Genomic DNA, 23,011 nt, shown 5'->3' on the forward strand with positions numbered 1-23,011 from the left:
AATCGGTGCATTTTTTATTATCAATTTTCACTTCAATTATGGAAATAAATTCCCAAGTACAGAATTTTGTAAAGAAGAGACACCAAGAAATAACAGTCATTAATATGAGGAATCAGGTTAATGCAATCAAAAAAGTTTTCTCAATCATAGCAGGGATGTAAGGCTTTCTATGTGTGTGGTGCCTTACTATGTGCTTAAACGTGTCGCATGGACCGGTCGATTTTAGATAAAACAATTACTAACATAATCAGCTTGTGCAATCTTTAAATTACTTATCTTGAAAAGAAAAGAAAAAGAAGAAGAAATTGTCCGAGAGGAAATTCCCCGACGTTGTAATTATCAATGCAACGCACAGTAAATTGTAATTAAAAATTATTGGGTAACGGTAAATAACTAATAAGTAGTTTAGACTCTGTAGATGTTAGATTACAAAGGAGGGGCTGTTTGGTCAAAATTGGCCCAGAAATAGAGGGGAACGTTAAAAATGGGAGAGTATTTGTGGACTCCTGCGGATGTTACTTTTGCCACTACCACTCCTAGCGGTTTCATTTCCTCTTCCTCTCCCCCCCTCTCTCTCTCTCTCTCTTGAAGATTTGGTTTGGTGTTGGTGGGCTGTCCTCGTTTCTTCTCCAACCCCACTTTTCACGCCCGAAACGAGTTCCGCCCTCTGGATTTCCGCTCGGTTCCTGTCCCGGGTCGGAGTTCTTTGGCAGCATTTTGGCTGTCTGGCTTCGTCTCTTGATGGGTCTCGGTCTTTAGTTGGTTCTTGCTTCTTTTGAGGAGGACATTTCGAAGGGAGAGAAGGAAGAGCTCGAGAAAGATGGCGGAGCAGCCTGAAGTGTTGGAGGCGGTGCTGAAGGAGACTGTGGATTTGGTAATGGATCTGAGGCCGAAAAGTTGGGGCTTTTGTTGCAGCTCGCTTTGCAGATGTTTCTCTTTTTTTATTTATTTATTCTCTTATGGGGTCGTGTCTGTGGATTTTTTGGTTTTGGGGGGTCTGAAGATTTCGTTCTTGCAGGAAAATATCCCCATTGAGGAAGTGTTTGAGAATCTGAGATGCAGCAAAGAAGGTCTCACTACTCAGGCAGCCGCGGAGAGGCTCGCCATTTTTGGCCATAATAAACTTGAAGAGAAAAAGGCATTGACATGATCTGTTGCTACATTATACCCAGTTGTTCTCGTTGCCTGGTGATTTCACTCCTGTCGTTTCCCTCAAATTTTTGTACTTTACGGTGTGTATCAGGAGAGCAAGTTCTTGAAGTTTCTGGGTTTTATGTGGAATCCTCTGTCGTGGGTCATGGAAGCTGCTGCAATCATGGCCATTGCTCTTGCAAACGGAGGAGTGAGTTGTTGCTTTTGAGTTGCATTATTTGTGCTTCATTGTTCAGTTTCTGGAAATCTTGTCCTATTATCTGTGCTTTGCCTTTTGCAGGGAAAGCCTCCGGATTGGCAAGACTTTGTTGGTATTATCACTCTGCTCGTGATCAACTCAACAATCAGTTTCATAGAGGAAAATAATGCAGGTAATGCCGCAGCTGCTTTGATGGCCCGCCTCGCCCCCAAAGCAAAGGTATATCGCTTCCTTTTTCCTTTTTGTTTTTATGTTGATTCTCTTGGTGGAAAGTTGCTGATCGGTGTTTTCAGAATATTCTTAGCTGAATTAATTGAAATTTGAGTGTGTTAAAGGTTCTTCGCGATGGGAGGTGGAATGAGCAAGATGCCGCTGATTTGGTTCCTGGTGATATAGTTAGTGTCAAACTTGGCGATATTATCCCTGCTGACGCCCGTCTACTTGAGGGAGATCCGTTGAAAATTGACCAGGTTGGATATTTCTTCTATTAGTTACAATATAATAATTATATGAGATGCGTGGCTTTCTTTGATGAAGCGATTTTGCTGTTGAATTTGCAGTCTGCTCTCACTGGCGAATCTCTTCCAGTTACTAAAGGCCCCGGAGATGGTGTCTACTCTGGGTCTACTTGTAAGCAAGGAGAAATTGAAGCAGTAGTTATTGCCACTGGTGTTCATACTTTCTTTGGGAAGGCTGCTCACCTTGTCGACACCACTAACCAAGTGGGACACTTCCAAAAGGCAAGAAGATAAAGACAGAATCCATCTTTTATTACGAATAAATGTGAATTAACTCATCTTGTACCGGTGGTTTTGCAAAGGCGTGCTTTGATGAGTGCATTGAGTTCTTTACTCATAACTAGTATTGATATCTTGTAGGTTTTGACTTCTATTGGGAACTTCTGCATATGCTCGATTGCTTTGGGGATGGTTATTGAGATTATTGTCATGTACCCCATTCAAGATAGGAAATATCGTCCTGGAATTGACAATCTTCTTGTGCTTCTTATTGGAGGTATTCCAATTGCCATGCCAACTGTTCTCTCAGTCACAATGGCCATTGGTTCTCATAGACTAGCTCAACAGGTTAGTTGGGGTCTTCAACTCGATTCTATCTCACAGAGGTTAGATAGTTGATGTGGCTATGATGACTCTGGTTTCAGGGAGCTATTACCAAGAGAATGACTGCTATTGAAGAGATGGCTGGTATGGATGTTCTTTGCAGCGACAAAACTGGGACACTGACATTAAACAAGCTCACTGTTGACAAAAGTTTAATTGAGGTTGGTTGAGGATCTTGTTGGATGCTGTTCACTGTGTTGGGGTATTTCATTCAGCTTTGGCCATTTTTGAACCTATTGCTTAAACATGATACTAGGTTTTCGCAAAAGGAGTAGATCCAGATACTGTTGTTGTGATGGCAGCTAGAGCTTCGAGAACGGAAAACCAAGATGCCATAGATGCTGCTATAGTAGGGACGCTGGCAGACCCGAAGGAGGTGAGTTTTAAATGTCAAGCTGCTCATCCAGTTCTACCTTGCTGCCTTTTTTGGTCACCTGACTCTTAATCTTGTTCTCTTTTGCTGCCTACCTACCAATCATAAGGCCCGGGCTGGAATTCAGGAGGTACACTTTCTTCCATTCAATCCCACAGACAAGAGGACTGCATTGACTTACATTGACAGTGAAGGAAGAATGCATAGAGTTAGCAAAGGCGCACCCGAGCAGGCAAGTTTACATATCTGTATAGGTTTTTCTTCTCTCAACTTGATTGGAGAAATTCAAAGCTCATCGTGCTTTAAATTATCCTCAGATTCTAAACATGGCCCACAACAAGTCGGAGATTGAACGTCGCGTCCATGCAGTGATCGATAAGTTTGCTGAGCGTGGCTTACGATCTCTGGCAGTAGCATACCAGGTTCTGCTCCTTGTTGAATTGACATGTTGCACAACAATTTGAAAGGATTTGCTCATATTTTCAGTTTTGTTGATTAGTCCGGTTTGATCCATGTTATCTACTCAGGAAGTTCCAGAAGGAAGGAAGGAGAGTCCTGGAGGCCCATGGCAATTCATTGGTCTCATGCCTCTTTTCGACCCGCCAAGGCATGATAGTGCAGAGACAATAAGGAGGGCTTTGAATCTTGGGGTGAATGTCAAAATGATTACAGGTATGTTGGTTATTTTGGAGGCGATATAATGCTCTGGCTTCCTCTGCCAAGAGGAGGTCATGTGAACTTGGCTTAGTGTAAAAGTCGATCCACCTTGTTGAATTGATAACCTTCCACTGTTGCTATAAGATCATGCATGAACTTTGACTATGGGTGCTCTAGCTGACTAAAAATACATGGCATTAATGTGTTTCATCTGCCATTCAGAAGTTCTATGTCTAATATCTCGTGGAAGCCCAAAATTGGACCCTGCGGAAGTCTCTCCTTGGACAGGGGTTCATGCATAGAGTTTGACTTTAGTGCTGGGGCTTTTGTGATGATGTCCTTGTTTGAAGTACCATCATGCTTTTGTTTTTGCTATTATGCAATCATTCATTCTTTCGTCTGCAATGCTTTTAGTTTATCTGACATAATGCTGTCATGCGTGTGAATCTGGGTTCTTAACGTATTAAAATCCCTGTTGAATTTTTAGTTTCCTCAATGGCCACATATGAACTAGTGGTGCTGAATTTTTGGTTGTTGCCTTGCATCAACTTTCGCTTTGTTCGTCTTTGTTGCTAACCTCCGCATATTTTGTCAGGGGATCAACTGGCAATAGGAAAAGAAACCGGTCGCCGCTTGGGAATGGGAACCAACATGTATCCTTCATCAGCTTTATTGGGGCAGGACAAGGATGAGTCCATTGCAGCGTTACCAATTGATGAGCTCATAGAAAAAGCAGATGGTTTTGCTGGCGTTTTCCCTGGTAAATACTGTGTTTATGTGTCTTGATGTAATTTTTTTTTTTTTTTTTTTTTTTTTGGGCTTTTGCCATAAGCTATGTGCATACGCTGTGCGCTATTGAGTGTGTCGAAATTTCATGCTTTAGAACACAAATATGAGATTGTGAAAAGACTTCAAGCAAGGAAACATATCTGTGGGATGACTGGAGATGGGGTGAATGATGCTCCTGCTCTTAAGAAGGCTGACATTGGAATAGCTGTTGCTGATGCAACTGATGCCGCCCGCAGTGCTTCTGACATTGTCCTCACTGAACCTGGCCTTAGTGTCATCATCAGTGCTGTTCTGACTAGTCGGGCAATCTTCCAAAGGATGAAAAACTATACTGTAAGCTTCAACCCTAAGAATATGTTTTTTTGACTCAACTATGTGATTTGCGAGATCTTTAGTCTTTAAGTATTTGATCTTTCTTTTCAGTAGTTACACATTAATTTTTGTTTCTTACGTTTTACAGATCTATGCAGTCTCTATTACAATCCGTATAGTGGTGAGTAGTCATAATTTTTCCTTTTGATGTGGAATATATGACAAATCTTTTCATCATCCTAATATCCAGGGTCCCTCTTTGATCTTGTGACAGCTTGGCTTTATGCTGCTGGCCCTCATATGGAAATTCGATTTTCCACCTTTTATGGTGCTGATTATAGCCATTCTGAATGATGGTTAGCTCACTCTTACTTCCTCTGATCATTGTTGAGAATTTTTTTCTGCATTCTTATCAGATCTTTTGTAGATCTATCCATTCTTTTACTGTAATTTACTATAATGGTGAAACCTGATGTGCCCCTTTTATCTCTGTAATTGATTAAACTACTAATCAGACATTTGTGATTCATGTAGAAGCATTCCTACCTCCTTTCTTTGCTTGATTTTCTAGTTTTGAAATTTATCTTCGAATTTTCAGGTACCATTATGACAATTTCAAAGGATAGGGTGAAACCCTCTCCTCTACCAGACAGCTGGAAGCTAGCTGAAATTTTTACAACTGGCGTTGTCCTTGGCAGTTACCTGGCTATGATGACAGTTATATTCTTCTGGGCAGCATACAAAACGGATTTTTTCCCGGTACATTCATCTGAATCTGCAGTCTTGGATCTGAAATCTTTGTGCTTATGGAAGCAAGCTTTGTTGTCAAAATCTCTTTGCCTGATAAACCTAGAAGTACCATGTTTTAGAAGTGGTATCATTTGGAATTCATCCCCTTTCTTCGAATGCAATTTGTTTGACACAAGCATCTAAGGTTTTATGTCCAATGAAAATTTTGTTATCACACTGGAACACGGTTACTTGGGAGTATGAAGAGTAAAATTTTTTGGACTCTGTCCACCTACAAATTATTTCTTGGAGGGATAGTCATTAGCCTGTAATTTGCAGAGAACCTTCGGGGTATCGACTCTGGAGAAGACTGCACATGATGACTTCCGGAAACTTGCCTCTGCAATATATCTGCAAGTAAGCACCATCAGTCAGGCCCTCATATTTGTTACGCGATCCAGGGGCTGGTCTTATGTTGAGCGTCCCGGATTATTGCTTGTAGTGGCTTTTATAATTGCTCAGCTGGTGAGTTATCTCCCGATCATTCTTGAGCTATTTTTTTAGAAATTGTTTTACTCAAGTAGAGAAGCCATTCATATCTTCCACACTGTGCAGATCGCTACTTTGATTGCTGTATATGCAAGTTGGAGTTTTGCTGCAATTGAAGGAATTGGATGGGGTTGGGCTGGCGTGATCTGGCTTTATAACATAATTTTCTATATCCCGCTAGATTTAATAAAGTTCTTCACACGCTATGCCTTAAGTGGGCGGGCTTGGGATCTGGTTTTGGAGCAGAGGGTATGAAGTTCAGCAATTGGTTTATGATCTGTTGTCTTTGGGTGTTGCATCCTTATCAGTATGTTTCTTTGTTTGATCTTTCCTCAGATTGCGTTCACGAGGCAAAAGGACTTTGGAAAGGAGCAGCGTGAGCTTCAGTGGGCACATGCGCAAAGAACACTGCATGGATTGCAACCACCTGACACTAAAATGTTTACTGAACGAGCCCATTTCACTGAACTCAATCATATCGCTGAAGAAGCGAAAAGAAGGGCTGAAATTGCCCGGTAGGTGAATTCTTAGAGAGATTAGTTTCACAGTGATTTGAAATCTCCTTTGAACTTTTATAGGTTGTTTACTTCGCCTCCTGATATTTTCCTTCAACTTCGCTGCTTCTGCAGGTTGAGAGAACTTCATACCCTGAAAGGTCACGTGGAGTCGGTGTTGAGAATAAAGGGCCTGGACATTGAAACGATCCAGCAAGCTTACACTGTCTGAAGGAGGCTCCCTGGAGGTGCAGTCCATCTTCTGTACTTCAACGTTTGCACTGAGATGAGGACTTGTAATTAGCATGTCATGAGTAGTTATCATCTTAATTTCTGTTACCATATCCAATCTTCGGCACTTCAGGTGCTTTGCCGAATTTCATCTATTTGTGTGTCAGTTTTTAGTCAGCAAAATTCCCAAATTATGGGTGGAAATCAACTTGTGTTTTTACGTTCTCATTAGTGATATCTATATCATTCAGTGATATTAACTGCTCATCATGTTATTGTTTCCCTAAAGATTAGGTTCTCGGTGGACGACTAAGGACTGATCTTCGACACCTTTTACTAGTAGCATCAAATTATCAAATGACCATGTTACAGAAGGAAAGAGAAGCTAAATAATTTCCCATTGTTTTCTAGACGAGGGCTACTGTAATATTTTCTTCTTTTTTTCTCCGATAAGTCAAAACAACGGATGGTAATTTCAAGCTGCTGTTATTTCTGGACTTGGTTGATCTTCGTATCACAGAAAATCAAATTCAAAGGAAATTAGAAAATTCGAGATTTTCTATTTCTTTGGAATAGACAATTTGAGCCGTTGCTTTACCATGAAGATTTGGAACCCGGCAATTATTGCCGATATTGGCAATTGTTGCCGATGTTGATTATGAGTAATGAAAATGCTGGTGGATGATGCTCAATTGCGTTATCTGACGTTTGAACTGCTGCAAATTTTGCTCATTTTTTATTTACTCGAAACAACCTGGCAAGTTCTAATAGCAGCCGATTTAATCTGAGACTCTATCACCTCCAGGATTTTTTTTTTTTTTTTTTTCAGTTAAAGAAACATCCCACTCTTCTATACGGATATACAATAGAGAAACGCAGTCCAATTGCAAACTAAGACAAATTTTAAGAAAATTCATAACAAAATATGTTCTAAATAAGAAAATGAATCATTGTAATAAGGTTAAATAAGATTAGATGTCTCACGTTTAAATAGTAGATATATGATTTTTTCAAACCAAAATCGGTGGCTGATCACCATCTTCAATGATAAGCACACATTGAAATCTCCATCTATTCTTACTGCTTTGCCTTTGTGCTTGCCTAGGTTTAGAGTAACAAAGTTGAACGCACACAGATTTGACACTTGTAAGAGCAAAATCTTTATGAAACTTTTCTGATCTCATTCGAAAATGGAGCTGTATGCTAACGAAACCCGAGAGAAGCGAAACCCAAAATCATATGCACGAAAAGCCCAAATCTATAGTAGATCGGGATGGAAGTCTCCCCATTTGGGGAGGAAATTTTTTATAGATCTAGACTATATTATAAGAGAGACACTTCTCAATATGGGAGGAAAGTAAGCAAAAGAAAATAGAGAACCAAATCAGCCAAAAACAAAAGAAAATTAGGGAGGGTACGGAAGATCTAGCTCAAACCCTCCTCTCCTTGGAGATTGAAGAAGAGAGCTGTGTGAAAATGAGAGGAGAGCAGAGAGCCATTTCAAACAGTGGTTCTGGTATTTAATTTGAGCCTTAACTCCGGGGATGTGACGTTACATTCTTTTAGCATGAATAATTTTCTTGTCAAAATAGAAGACAAGCACGAGCATCCACGTGTGCTGTTCTAACTGATCGAGCTTTGATAAGGGCGTGATTATTAGGTGCAGCAAAATACAGAAAATGAGGATCATATGTCACATGCATTCTTACGTGCTAAATTTGATCTGGTGATTCTTCTATTTTATGTTATGGTGGTTGAAGTAGGTGAGCGAGACCTTGTAAGACGAAGGTTGAAAATCAGAAACTGTGATGAATGGACTTAAACCATTACACTTGCGTGCTTCTGGGGACTCTCAGCCTGTCGACTTTGGCTTCTCTCCTGCCGAACTTTTTTAAGAAAAATTATTTGATTAATTCTAAACTTATTATACGGAGACATCCATACGATAGATTTAAGATTGTTTGGACAATCTCTCCAACTTTTTCAAGTAGCTTCACAGCTCTACAAATATACTAAAGTGGTATAAAATATCTATCGAAAAAAATTTAGGCACACAAAAGTCAAATTATCTCTGTATCTATAGATTGGAAGTGGCAGACGTTGAACTTCCTCGCAACAAGGCGTACGCACTGCCGTTACAAGCCATTATTGACCGAACATATAGTTCAATGAAGTTATACTCAGTATCAAAAGTCAATTCTCAATGCCAGAAGTCTAGAAGCTACTCTAAATACTAGATAGGCTCTCTATGTATCTATCAGCAGTCCATTGACTAAGGGTGCGTTTGGGAAGATTTTGGGAAAAGTCTTTAGAAAAATGCAAAAATCTTTGAGTTAAATGTGTTTTCCAAAATGCAAACTGTGTTTGGTAAATTGTAATTTAAAAGCCCTTTGTGAAGTACCTTTGAGCAAAATGGTGTTTGGGGGACAAATGACTTTTGTGAAAAAAAAAAATATTATTAAAAGAAAAATAAAAAAATAAAAAAATGAAAAACCAGCAAGGGCAGGCGGCATCCGGCAGCCAGCGGCGACCCTCGGCGACCTTCGGCGACCCCGGATCTAGGCCGGCGAGGTTGCGTGACGCCGTCGCGACCTCCAGCGACCTCGGATCTGGGCCGGCGAGGTCGCGTGACGCCGTCGCGACCTCCGGCGACCACGGATCTGGGCTGGCGAGTTCCCGCGCATCGCGCGACGCTGCCTCAACCTCTGAGAACCTCGATTGGCCGTCGCGAGACTACGCAACCCTCGCCTGAGGTCGGGGGACCTCGGCGAGGGCCGCGCCTGGGTCGCGGGACCCCGATCGGTCGTCACCGAGGCTACACAACCCTCGCCTAAGGTCACGTGACCTCGGCGAGGGCAGCACCTGGGTCGCCGACCTCGCCGGCGGTCGCGTGACTCGAGCAGCTGCCGCCGGGGCCACCCTCGACGAAGAAGATGAACAGTACTCCTCACAAGGGCAAAAAACGGAAAAACAAAAAGTTCTTAAGGATAATTTCGAAAAAAAAAAAAATGAACAGTACTCCACTGAGAAATTTGAAATGCCCAAGGCAGGGGTACCCCTGCCTTGGGCTTTCAGCCTTCACAAGGCTGGCCTTCTCCAAAGGGGCCTTCAAATGTTTTTGCCAAACACCCCCACTTTAGCCTAAAGATCTTTAGGGGCTCAAAGATACTTGGCAAAGTGGTTGCCAAATGGAGCCTAAACCACTTACACCTACATGAGTTGCATACTTGCAACAATGTTCATTGATGGTACGTGAGGAAAACTCCAAATAAGAGTTTGAAGTGTTATCATTTTTTTAAACAAGAATTTAAAGTGGACTTTATTTCAATAAGAGCTTAAAGTAGCCAAATAGTCTCAAATAAGGGTCTTTGGTGGGCCGGTGACTATTTCGATCATTGGAAATAGGGTATTGTGGTAAGAAAATTGTAACCATATTTAAAAAAAAATTCATTATTTATTTATTTATTTACTTATTTTTCCTCTCATGTCCCTCAGCCATTGCCATCAATGGTTGGTGCAGGTCACTCGCCTTAGGCGAAAATGAGGCTGGTGAGGGTTGCTCTTGCTAGCGTCGGATGAGGGTCGCCTTGCTTGGGCTAGGTGGGGCAAGGGTCACTCGAGCCAAATTTGGTGAGGGTGGCCCATGCCCTCTCTGGTGTCGGGCGCCCTTACCTATAGTCCTTGCATGATGCCAGTGAGGGCAACCATTGCCCAACGCCGAAGAGGGCCCATCGCCTAACGTTGAAGAGGGCGAGGGTTGCCCTTGCTTGATTTGGCGAGGAGCACCCTCGCCTAATGTCGGTGGGGCCTGCCCTCACTAGCCCAAGCAAGGGCGACCCTCGCCCAATGCCGATGAGGGTGGCCCTCGCCTGAGTCTAGCAACCTTCGTCATGGCCGATGGAGGGAAAGAGGAATAAGAATAAAGAAAAAAAAAAGGAAAGAAAAAGAAATAAATATAAAAAATAAATTAAAGGACGAAAAAGTCCTTTGGTTGAGAGTTTAGGCCATTTTTGAAATTGATATAACCCCTTTAGACTTTCATTTGAAACAAACTCCACTTCAAATACTTATTTGAGATAATTTGGCCATTTCAAACTTTTATTTGAAACAAAATTCACTTTTGAGTCATTATTTGGGAAAATGAGAGTACTTCATACTTTTATTTGGAATTTTCCCTCATACATGATCATCTACCATCATTTGACAAAATCGGCAAATATCTATCTCGTAGGAATTAGCTTAATGGGTGAACTTCTTTGGTTTGGGCTAAATTATTATGTAAACATATTTATAATGGTCGCGCGTATAAACCAAAGTCACTGCATAAATAGGTTTCTAATATCTAAAGCATTATTGGAATTCTACATATCTTAAACCAACTTGCTACGAAAATCTTTATGAAGCCTAGTTTTCAGTGAGATGAATGTGGTGATCTGATCCTCTGACACTAACATTCAAACATGATTCTGCTCATGTTGCTTCATTTCTTTATCCGCTTCAGGACCGACAACATCTGTTACTTTATACTTGTACCACCTTGCACACACTAGAAAGTACACCAGGGTCAGAAACTCCAACGCAGCAATCAGGAAATAGTAATAGTCCAATTTTCCTTTATTCAGATCCTCTGGCAACCAGTTCCCGCCTTCCGCTCCTGTTGTTTTCTCGTGGACAATCGATATGAGTAGACTGCTCAAGTAACTCGAGCCTGCCATGCCACAATAGTACAGAGAACCTGCAATGCTCCTCATGTTCTCGGGGAACTGCTTGTAGTAAAATTCAACAAGGCTGATCGATGCGCATGCTTCGGTGAGGCCTGCAAGTGTGAACTGAGGGATTAACCACAAGGCTGACATTGATGAAATCGCGCCTCGTCTTGGATATTCCCCAAGAGTGGGCTTCGTCAGAGCTATTGATCTCCGGCGCTCTTCCACTATGGCAGACACCAGCATGGTTAGCACGCCAAAAAACAAGCCGATGCCCAGTCTCTGGAGGAGTGTGATGCCGCCTTCTTTCCCGGTAAGCCTCCGGAGGAATGAGACAATCAGTCGGTCGTAGATGGGTATGAAGATTGTCATGCTCAACATCAAGAAGACACCATACGATGCCGCTGGGATGCTGAAGCCGGTGTTCCTGAGGCGTCTGTCCATTTGAGTGGCCTGGAAGACTCCATAGGTGTTTTGTTGGACGATGACAAGGTAATAGAACACACCCGCTACCCAAATTGGCATCACTCTTATAATACATTTCACTTCCTCCACTTGCTGCAAGCTGCAGAGTCTCCATGGATCAACCGATGATCCATCCGGCTTTTTTGTCTTCAGCTGTCACGATTGCTGCTTTGTCGAGGCACCTGATGACAAAAGAACTAATTAAGCTTCGTCTCTGAACACGATCGTAGATCCAGCACATGTCAATGCAGCTCATTTTCAGTACCTGAATTGATCTGTGTAAGGAAGCTTGGAGTTGATAGTTTTTGGAGGAGTATAATTATGAAGAGAGTGCCAGGGTTGCACGGGCGTCGGAAGTCGGCATTTCTTTATGGCCACAACGATGACCTGCGCTACACTTGTTAGTGGACTACCCTGAGCTTTTACTCTCACATATATCTTCGAACCCATGAAGAAGATTGCACATGATACGAGCATCAGAATTGCTGGGATCAATAGCCCGATCGCCCAGCTCACGTTCGATTGCACGTACACGATAAGCGTCACCGAGACCATCTGTGCGAAAGTGAAGGTAAAGAAGTACCAATTGAAGAAGCTGTTGATCCTCTCTTCCCTGATTCGGTCCTGGGATTGAATTGGTCTGCTCCAAATGCTAAATTGCAGGGGCGGATGCCGGCTGCCCCACAAATCAGCAGCCCGAACCCGGTATATAGGAAGGCCATCTGGCCGGCTGTTGGTCCAACGCATGTGGTGTTGTTGCCACATTCCGGCGGATGCAGATTCTTGAATGCTGCCGTTAGTTGTATCACTTGCAAGCCCTAATTCAACAAGGCAGTAAATCAGCTGCATTCGGACAGCAACTCGCTTAAATGAAAACCCTAAATCCAGTAGCACAAACCATATAGTAGTTGCTGCTGCCTATTGAGAGTGAATCAGATCAGAAACAACATGCCCTATGGCAATGGAAATTGAAAATTCAAGCATGCCAAATCTGTGCATAGTTCTGACATGAGGTGTCTGCTCTGCACTAAATAACTGCTTGTAGCCCCAGTATCAGTGTGTCCAACATGGATTCGACATGAGAGAGATCAAGAAGAAGGAGAAACAAATTACCAGATAAGAAAAGACTGTACAGAACGCAAGGGTCTTGAAGCGGCCAAAGTACGTGTCACACAAAAAGCACCGATCAAGGTGGATAAATTGGTGGTGCCATTGAAGATGTTGATGATGTTTGCGGCTGTGATGTTCTTCAGGTTGAACACGGTGGTGAGGTAGATCAAGAGGTTAGCCAAGGTCCCGATTGCTCCCAGCTTCTCAAAAGTCTCATTTCCTGGGAAGTTTTTTTCAGATTTTTCCCCATGGAAAATATTAAATTACGGCTTACAAGGAGAAATTTTCTATCGCGGGTCTGAACAAGAAGAGACTTTGTGGTCACCTATGATGAAGGGCATGGCGTTCCATCCTCTGTAGTTGATGGTCTCTTCACTTGTGACAGCTTTTCCTCCACCTCCATTTCTTGGGCGCTACCATTGACAAGCTTGTGCTCTCTCTCCGTGGCTTCTCCATTGGTGGGGTGGATGGCCTGTGCACTCTCATTCTTCCTCTCGTCCTCCATTCTTTGTTGGATGCTCCTACCGTCTCCCCGTCCCTCTGGACTTTGTAGTGTCGCATAATTGACCAAATAGTCAATGTGAACGGGAGAATTCTTTTAATAATTGGGAGCAAATTTTCATGCCACTTCCTAATCCCAGCTACCCGAATTTTCTTCCACTCCCTCGAGTCTTGATTGGGAGAACCAATGCCATCTTCTCTCTCTCTCTCTCTCTCTCGCGTGAAAAATATTTATGAAAGCAAGGTTCGTTTTAGGGGATTCTATCACCGTACAATCTTGTGAGGCTTGTCTTCTTGCGATTTGTTTTGTCCAAACGTCAACAATAAAGTATGGCCCCTTTCGACCAAAAAAAAAAGTATGGCCCCTACGGGAGTACTCATGGTAGGTTTGAATCTGAAAAATTTTGAATGTGTTCAGTAGCTTTTGGTGGACCCCACCGGTCGTCATTGCTGACGTAAGAGCCCATGTCGACATACAGCATTTTTCTCCACGATTGGTTGAAACGTCCCCAGTGGGTTGTACAAAAGGACCCAAAAAAACAAAAACAATTAAATCATCATGCGGGTGATGAAGGTGCGCTGGATTTGATATTATAGCATCAATACCAGGAAGCTGCCGCAAAAGTCTAAACCTCCCATTATTCCAGTCAATAGGTCACTCGGGTCTTACTTTGAAAACCGATGTGGACGTTGATGCAATCCAACCAACGGTCCAACCAAATGGTTTTACTCCGCAACATGTTTTTCTCATGAAAGGACAATCTGTGGACTCTCTGACTTTGTGCTTAGTGTCATGTATCCCGAGGAGAAAAAGCAGACACGTGACATGGAAACCTAACGCGTTTACACGAAAAGAGTGGGCCTTGTTTTGTCCGTGAGGCAGTGGTCTGGACTGATTATCTTATGGTTCGAAAACTCTTCTCTTTTTTCACTTAAAAGCTTAGTCAAGTTCTAGAATCTGTTGATTGAAGACCTACTTTTTTTATTTTCCATTCCAAGAAGTTTCTTTGTGCTCAGCAAATCGTTTAGATTACTCTGTTTAATGCCGAGAATTATGGTGGCGCCAATTTTATTCTCTTCCAACTGGTTTTCAGTTGAATGTTGCTTAAGATCGGAGGCTTGGAATTTTTATACATGTACATGTCTAAGTCGACGTGCACGTTGCGATGAAGATAATGGTGGGTGACTTTTATCATTGTAAATTCTCTTCTTATTTAAATTAGGTGAGAAAGGAACTCGCAATATCTAATCAACTACTTTTAGTAAATTGATCAAATGTTAAGAACATGAATCTTTGAAGAGGAAAAATACAGGAGGAGATAGGCGAATTTTTGTCGAAAACTTTTTCAAAATCAGAAAGTGAAAACTCGGTAATCTCTTCATCATGAGTATGAGTATGAGAATTAAAACTACCAAAATATCACCATAATATATAACAAGACTTTATGGTATACATAGTTATAATGAAAATTACATGTATGCTATTAATAGTAGTAAAAAGCTCTATTCTTCACTTTAACGTGAAAATTAATTTTTCCCAATAACAGTAAAAGTTATGAGCTTTAATATTAGTTTCTCTGTTAGACTTTATGACTCCATCAATCTCCCATTAGAGGTTAATCTTCAAAATATCAATAGTCTTTCATAATCTTCACTCATCTTTATAACCCAACTTGTGCTAGTGCGGAGACTTGCCCATCATTAACCATGGAGGCCAATTGAGGCAATGCATAACCTCGTTTCTTCATAGTAAGAACCTTTGTTAACATATTTGCTAGATGTTCCGCACCTAGAATCTTCTTTAATGACAATGTCCCATCATTTGTTGATTGACAAATATGATGATAGTTTAACACAATTTGCTTTGTTCTTGAATGAATTATTGGATTCCTTGCAAGATGAATAACACACTGACTATCATTGAGAAAAACACTGCTATCCTGCTCTTTACCTATCTCATTTAGCAAAATTTTTGAGTAAATCATCACACTGCCAACTTCAGATATGTCAAGTTACTATGCTTTGGAGGTTTAGAGAGATATAAGTTTTTAAGTCTAGACTGATATTGCTAGTATAAACACCTAGAGGGGGGTGAATATGTGCACAAACAATTTTTCTCAAATACGGAAGCAACAAATTGAAATACGATCGATGTAGAGAGAGTAAGGAAGAGAAAATCAAACACAGGATTTATAGTGGTTCGGCTTATTCCAAGCCTACGTCCACTCTTCCGCACCGACACCCCACCGGCTGGATTTCACTATGATCAAAAGAGAAGTTAAAGCCACGGCTTTGCCTTGATTCCACAGTGTAGATATTCTATTACACCTCCTCAAGGTCTCTCACAAATATAGACTCTCTTTTGTATACAAGTATTCGCTCAAGAGATTTATCTAAACAAATAGGAGCTTCAGACTTTGGAATTCTTCTATCGCGCATTCTCCTTAAACAACTAAGGGTGCGTTTGGGAACCACTTCCCAAAGCCCCTTTGAAGTCTAAAGATACTTGGCCAAATCTTTGGGCCGTTTGGCAAAAAACTTTGAGCCTCCATTCCTAAATGCCGGCATTTGTGGCTGAAAGCCCAAGGCGGGGGACCCGCCTTGGGCTTTGGGCATTTTCGGCATGCCCACACGGGCACTGTTCATATATTTTTTTTTTCCGAAATTATCCTCACAAATTTTTAGTTTTTCCGGTTCTTGCCTTGTGTCGCATGTTGTTCATCTTCTCCGGGGTTCCGTTACGGGCGGCGTCGATCGCGAGCGGCGGCGATCGCTAGAGGGACGCCGGCGATCGTCGGGGTGGCGCGACCGATGCCGGAGGTGGTGCAACCGACGCCGGAGGTGGCGCGACCGAGGGCCGGGTCGCGCGGCCCTCGATCGGGGCGGCGGGCGGTCTTCTTCTTCCGCGAGCTTCTTCTTTTTGCGGCGGTCGGCGGGCGACCGTCGCCCAAACGATCGACGCCGGGGGTGGCGCGACCATCGCGACCCACGGCGAGGTGTGGGTCACCGCGACCTAGATCTGGGGCGCGAGGTCGCGGGAGGACCTCGCCGCCCCGATCGGGTCGCGCGACCTCACGGCCCTCGCGGGTCGCGGCCTCGGACCTTGCCGCCCAGATCCGGGGGCGGCGAGGTCGCAACCTCGCCGCGACCCAGATCCGGGGCGGCGAGGTCCTCCCGCGACCTTGCTGCCCCAGATCCGGCGTCGCCGGAGGTCGCGACGGCGTCGCGCGACCTCGCTGCCCCAGATCCGGCGTCGCCGGAGGTCACCGGAGGTCGCCGGAGGTCGCCGGCGGCCCCGCCCTTTGGTCAATTTTTTTTAATTTTTGTTTTGATAAATTTTTTTACCACAAACATCCTTTGTAAATGCAATTCCCCAAACACTATTTTGCTCAAAATACTTTACAAAGAGCTTTCAAAGTACAATTTACCAAACACGGTTGCATTTTGGAAAACACATTTAACTAAAAGGTATTTGCATTTTCCTAAAGGCTTTCCCCAAAAGTGGTTCCCAAACGCACCCTAAGAACGTCTTCCTTATATACTCCTTTATGCCATCATACCCGTTGGCACTTTCCAAAGGAATTCCTCCAATCTACCCGTTGGACGGAATCAATTAGGAAGATCGTTCGAGCTATTAAAGGAACGTGTTGATAGCCCATCAATCCTGTTCGCCCATACAATCGGGATCTCGGTTTCCATAAGCGAGAACCTTCCAATAATATTTAGACAATCATCGAATCTTGATCATTGAATCAATCTTGATCAATCAAAGGATTACGATACGTCTTCTCCACCCACGAGATCTTCTCAAGATGATAAGGTTAAATCCCTGAACAAAACATCTAGTTCGGGATAACCTTTATTCAACGGATCGTAGGCTGTCAATGAGGATAGACTTTGAGTCTTGAGTCCGGCTGTCCGGAAGTATTCGAGACTTTAACTAACGTAGTGCGGACCTTCGGACTAGGCGACGGAAACATTTTGTCAACTTCAAAACTCTTCACGAGGATTTCTCCAACAATCTCCCCCTTTTTGATGGTGACAAAACCTTCCTGCAGATTTGGATAACTTTGACCTGCAAAACATTTTTCAAACACATATGCATATCTTATGGAAATAAATGGCTAATAGAATAACACTAGAATCGCAACCACGAAAATAGGTTAGTCAATATATGATTTAAGCCATTCATAAGATATCAATATTGATAAATAGAAGCAGTCAAATCCGGTCAAATCCAAGTCTAGGCGGTTCTTATCCGGACACAAAACAAAGTCAAAGTCGTCAAAAACAAACGAGACAGTTAAACACAATCCAACAAACAGTTAAAAAAGATTGAAAGTTTTCAAATCATGCATCTCTCCCCCTTTTTGTCATCATTTAAAAAGGATGAGATGAAATCAAGATTGCTTGGGAACGCGGACAAGTGGAAATCTTCCATAGACCGAACAATGCCTTCCGGCCTCTTAAAGTCTTCCTTCGGTTTGTACAACCTCCTCACTCTTGGCATTGGCCCGATTCTCGAATAGAGAGGGCTTGCATCTTTTCATTTAATGAACAGGAAGAAGCTTGACCTTCATTCTTCAAGCTTTGAACTTCGCATCCCAAGGCATAAATCTGACCTTTCATCTCCAAGAGAATATCCATGATTCTGCGAAAATCTGCTCCATTATCGTCCGAGTACTTGCTTCGCTCGTTCGATGGAGTAAAAGCGAGACGATGGTGGATCGGCATAATCTCGCGGGTTGGGCGATGAAGCTTCATGACCTTCCTCCGGAAATTGAGATGCATAAACATCTTCCGGGTCCGGGCGAGCGACTAACTCCTTCACTTTCATCGGAAATGAAGATGTCACTCCTTTCTCCCGAACTCCCCGTTTTCATGCCCTACAGTGTGGAGAAGAGATTTCCTCAAAGTTCTCCTTCTCTTCTTTCTTCTTGAGTCTTTCTTGCTCGCTTCTTGCTCTGTTTCCCTTTCTTCTTCTTCCTTCTCCTTTGCTTCTCTTTCTTCTTCTTCCTTCTCCTCTGCTTCTTTCGTCCTTTGTTCCGATTCTTTCTGTGGAACAGGACGACTTAAGTTCTTCAAAGCCATTGCGGAGATGGTGATGTCATCGTCATCATCTTCATCCTCAACGAGGAGAGCTCTTCTTTTCTTTGATGGAGCAGCCATGGGCTCCTTCCCTTTTCTCTTAGCGTAAGAAAGTTGATGAGACTTGGCAGAGTCTTCTCCTTGAATTTCTCCAATTCCTTGCTCAGTTCCTTCGGACGCATTTTGGTCACCATTTTCAGTCCTACCACCATAAGATCGCATGATCGAACACAAAAGATTTGCGGAGGCTGAATATTCGGATGTCGAATAACTTCGTAACAAGGCTTGGGTAAGGGAGTTGACCTCTGTCCTTCATCACCGCTCTATACATGTGAAACATGACAAGTATGAGGGAGAGAAAACTTCTTTCCACGAGAGGATGGCATACATCAACTTTGCCTCGAGCTTGAAACATCAGTTTTGGAAGTTGATTTTGGCCGAAGGCAATTAATCACAGTCTTGTGAAGCAAGATGTTGAATGCATTCATCCTTGAGTAGGTGATCTTCTCTTCGTTCTCTGTCCTTCACCGGTTCAAGTGTGGCCCGAGCAATGGAAACTTTAATCGGTTGATATACGTCTCTCTCAACTTCTAACACATTTGCAAAGATATCCATATCCACAACATAGTCTTGTTCTTTGACATCGAAGGAAAATCTATTCGCATCTAAAAAGCTAAGATTTGAATAGAAGTAAGCAGTCAATTCAAAGCATAAGCCTTAGTTGAGTCGAACAGAACTTTTCAAGTTGAAGATAATGAACTTTTCCCTCAAGTTCACTTTCACAAAGATCCGAGAAAATCAAAGTCCACACTCCTAGGGTTTATTACCCCACGCTTCAACAATTTCGAGTACGAGATCCTTTTGTTCCTTTGATCCGAACAAATCTCCCTTTTTCCTTGAATTTCAGCCGCAATACCCATTTTCGGTTGAAATAGACTGAATGTCATTGTCATCATCATTCCCATCTGATTTGGCCCCCGATCACGAGGATCACTTGGGATATTCGCAAGGGTTTCCTCGGCCACCCCTTTACGAGCGATTCCCAAACTTTCCATTCTTTTCGAAAGATATATTCGTTCCTATATGCTTTTTCTTTAACAAAATCATCAACATAGTTCAAAGGAGTACGAATTCCTTTTAAAGCACGATATAGCTTGTAGATAAAAGCGAGGCTTTTGAACTCTTACGAGTCCGCTTCCTCGATGATTTCTTCCCGATGAACAACGCCTTGAGGACTAGATGATGGAGAATGACGCTGAGAATGTTGTGGGCTCGGTTCGATCTGGAGAAACTTCATCTTGATAAGATCGAAGTGCGTAGGCCCCTCACTCATTCTCTGTGGTCCCCTGCTTGCAATTCTTGACGACTTTCGTGAAGAAGACATCTTTAACAGTGTTTGGAAGTTTCCTAGCTTGACTTTCCCAAAAAAGATGATAACTTTTTGAAGATTTAGAGAAGAAGACAAACGGGAATGGAAGATCGATGCTTTCTAGGGTTTTTGAGAGAGAGTGAATAGAAAAGTGAAGAGTAATCGATAGTGCTCGTTCGGTTAAAAAGAAGAGTAAACGAATCGTCACAAAGGAAATAAAAATATGCCTTTTCAAAATAACTGTTTTTATCCGTAAAAATAGCTATTTCAAAAATAACTTCCCTTTTGAAAATGAATCGATGTAATATTTACGGCAACAATTTAAACATAGTCGATGATCGTACCTTTTCAAGATAAGATTGAGAGAGAAAGACTTACGGTACGAAGGTCGAGACAAGACCGTTGATAAAGTCTTGTAAGCTTCGAGTCCGAAAGTCTTTAGACTTTGATATCCTCATACCTCAAAATATTGAGTCGGTCCGTATAGACTCAAATTGATTTTTCTCCAAAGGCTTCGTGAGTATATTAGCCGGGTGATTCTTTGAGTCAACAAATTGAATTGAAACATCTCCATTTTGAACGTGATCTCTAATAAAGTGATGTTGAATTTCTATATGCTTCGCTCTTGAGTGGAGAATTGGATTTTTGGTGAGGTTGATAGCGCTTATTTGGTGTTGTGCAATTAATCTCTCGTGCATGAGTCTTCGATTTCAAAATCTCTTAGCTGTTGTTTTATCCATAGAATTTGTGAACAACAGCTTCCAAGAGCTACATACTGCTTACGTTGTTGAAAGAGACACGTACTTTGTTTCCTTGAAAACCAAGACACTGTTACGCTTCCAAGCAACCGGCAAGTTCTGAAGTGCTCTTTCTATCAACTCGCAACCGGCTAGATCTGCGTTTGAATATCCCGAAGTTTAAGACCCTTCTTGATGATGCTTGATGATGAAGCAACGTATTTTATGATGCGTTTGGCAGCACCGAGATGGGATTCTCTAGGATCCGATTGAAACCTAGCACGAGATGCAAACACTCAACAAAATATCAGGTTTAGAGGCAAAATAAGATAAAGAAGTGATCCAATAATGCTCCCTGTACATCTTTTGATCAACTTTCTTCCCTTCTTCATCTTTGTCTATCTTTAAAGAACTTGACATTGGTATGTCGGTCTTTTGCAATTCTCCAGTCCAAACCTTTTGACAAGATCATTAACATATTTTTCTTGATAAATGAAAGTTCCTTCCTTCAATTGTTTTATTTGAAGACCAAGAAAGAATGTTAATTCTCCCATCATACTCATTTCAAACTCATCCTGCATAGACTTTGAAAATTTCTTGCATAGACTTTCATTGAAGGATCCAAAAATAATATCATCCACATATATTTGAACAAGTAAGAAACTTTTATTTTCCTTCTTGATAAATAAAGTCGTATCTACTTTACCTTTGACAAAACCATTTTGTAATAGGAAATTACTTAACTCGTTGTACCAAGCCCGAGGTGCTTGCTTTAAACCATACAAAGCCTTTTTCGGTCGAAGGCGAGTCGGCTTCTTTGGGTCTTCAAACCCTGGCGGTTGTTCCACATAAACTTCCTCATGGATAAATCCATTTAGGAATGCGCTTTTGACGTCCATTTGGAATAACTGAAATTCTTATAACAAGCAAACACAAGTAATAGTCGAATAGCTTCTAACCTTGCCACCGGAGCGTAAGTCTCATCATAGTCTATTCCTTCTTCTTGCGTATATCCCTTGGCCACGAGTCTTGCTTTATTTCGTACGACTTTCCCTTTCTTGTTCATCTTGTTTCTGAACACCCATTTGGCTCCAATAACAGTTTTCCTTTTGGTTTGGATGTCAATTCCCAAACATCATTTATCTTGAACTGGTTCGAGTTCTTCTTGCATAGCTTCAATCCAGCTTTCATCGATAAAGCTTCTTCTATGCTCTTTGGTTCAATTTCGAAACGAGTGCCACAAAGACTAGACTCTTCTCGCCTTTTGGATATGGTGCGAATTCCTTCATTCATTTGCCGATTATAAGATCTTTGGGATGACTGGACTTATGTTTCAGTTACTTGTTGATTTGTCGGTTGATGATCTCTTTCTTTATTTGGATCTTCACTAACAACCGATCTTGGTTTTCAAGAGTCCGAGATGCTTCTTGAGTTGTAGACTTTGGAGGGTGCGGAGTAGGTTGCATTCTTCTTGATGAGTCGACTTGATTCATCTTGCATTGAGTCTTGAAATTTGACATTCATTGACTCTTCTCGAGACTAGCTCTTCTTGTTATAGACCGTAAGCTTTGCTTGATATAGAATATCCAAGAAAGATACCTTCATCGATCTTTCTTCAAACTTACCAACCTGGATCTTTTGCATTTTTCAAAATAAAACATTTGCAACCAAATACATGAAAGTATGAAACAATAGGCTTCTTTTCTTTGAATAACTCATAAGGGGTTTTCGAATAATAAATCTTAAGAAAACTCTATTGATGATATAGCAAGCTGTTGAAAAACTTTCCGCCCAAAATCGAGAAGAAATTCTACTTTCAATTAAAAGAGTTCTAGCCATTTCTTGAAGAGATCTGTTCTTTCTTTCCACAACTCCATTTTCTTTGAGGAGTATACGGAGAGGAAAACATATGCTTACGCCCAGATTCATCATAGAATTTTGTAAAATCTTGATTTTCAAATTCATCTCCATGATCTGTTCTTATACTAGAGATAACACAACCTTTTTCATTTTGAACATTTTTAGCAAAATTTTCAAAATACGAAAAGGTTTTGGACTTACTTGAAAGGAAATATACCCAAGTAAAACGGGAGTAATCATCAACAATTACTAGGCAATACTTCTTACCCCCAATACTCGAGTTCGGTTGGTCCGAAGAGATCCATATGCAGCAACCGTAGAACATGATTAGTAGAGACATGATTTATTGGCTTAAAAGAATTTTTTACCCCTTTCCCGAATACATGGAGTGCATGAATCGGTCTTTTGGTATGGCAATTTTGGTAGACCTCGAACAAGCTACTTTGATGAGATTTTGGCTAATTGCTTCATATTGACATGTCCAAGCTTTTTGTGCCATAAGCTTGCTTCGTCTTGAATTGAGATAAGACATTGCGATTCATTTGGTTTCACATCCAGAAGATAGATGT

At 41.9% G+C, this 23,011-nt stretch overlaps 1 protein-coding gene and 1 pseudogene across 1 annotated transcript; one reads left to right on the forward strand and one right to left on the reverse strand.

The window, feature by feature from the left end:
• Positions 1–513: 513 nt before the first annotated feature.
• Positions 514–6,873, forward strand: LOC104426330 (ATPase 11, plasma membrane-type). The gene is made up of 21 exons (XM_010039332.3): positions 514–874; positions 1,019–1,138; positions 1,244–1,342; positions 1,433–1,570; positions 1,687–1,821; positions 1,912–2,091; positions 2,230–2,436; positions 2,514–2,633; positions 2,729–2,848; positions 2,955–3,077; positions 3,163–3,267; positions 3,373–3,517; positions 4,098–4,262; positions 4,386–4,624; positions 4,752–4,784; positions 4,878–4,959; positions 5,202–5,362; positions 5,672–5,857; positions 5,948–6,130; positions 6,218–6,396; positions 6,511–6,873. Exons 1-21 carry the CDS (start codon positions 821–823, stop codon positions 6,605–6,607), a joined length of 2,871 nt encoding a protein of 956 aa, XP_010037634.1. The 5' UTR covers positions 514–820; the 3' UTR covers positions 6,608–6,873.
• Positions 6,874–10,912: 4,039 nt separating this feature from the next.
• On the reverse strand, positions 10,913–13,392 carry LOC120289916 (annotated as a pseudogene).
• Positions 13,393–23,011: the final 9,619 nt, after the last annotated feature.

Source organism: Eucalyptus grandis, chromosome 11, assembly GCF_016545825.1.
Source record: "Eucalyptus grandis isolate ANBG69807.140 chromosome 11, ASM1654582v1, whole genome shotgun sequence".
NCBI classification, from domain to species: Eukaryota; Viridiplantae; Streptophyta; class Magnoliopsida; order Myrtales; family Myrtaceae; genus Eucalyptus; species Eucalyptus grandis.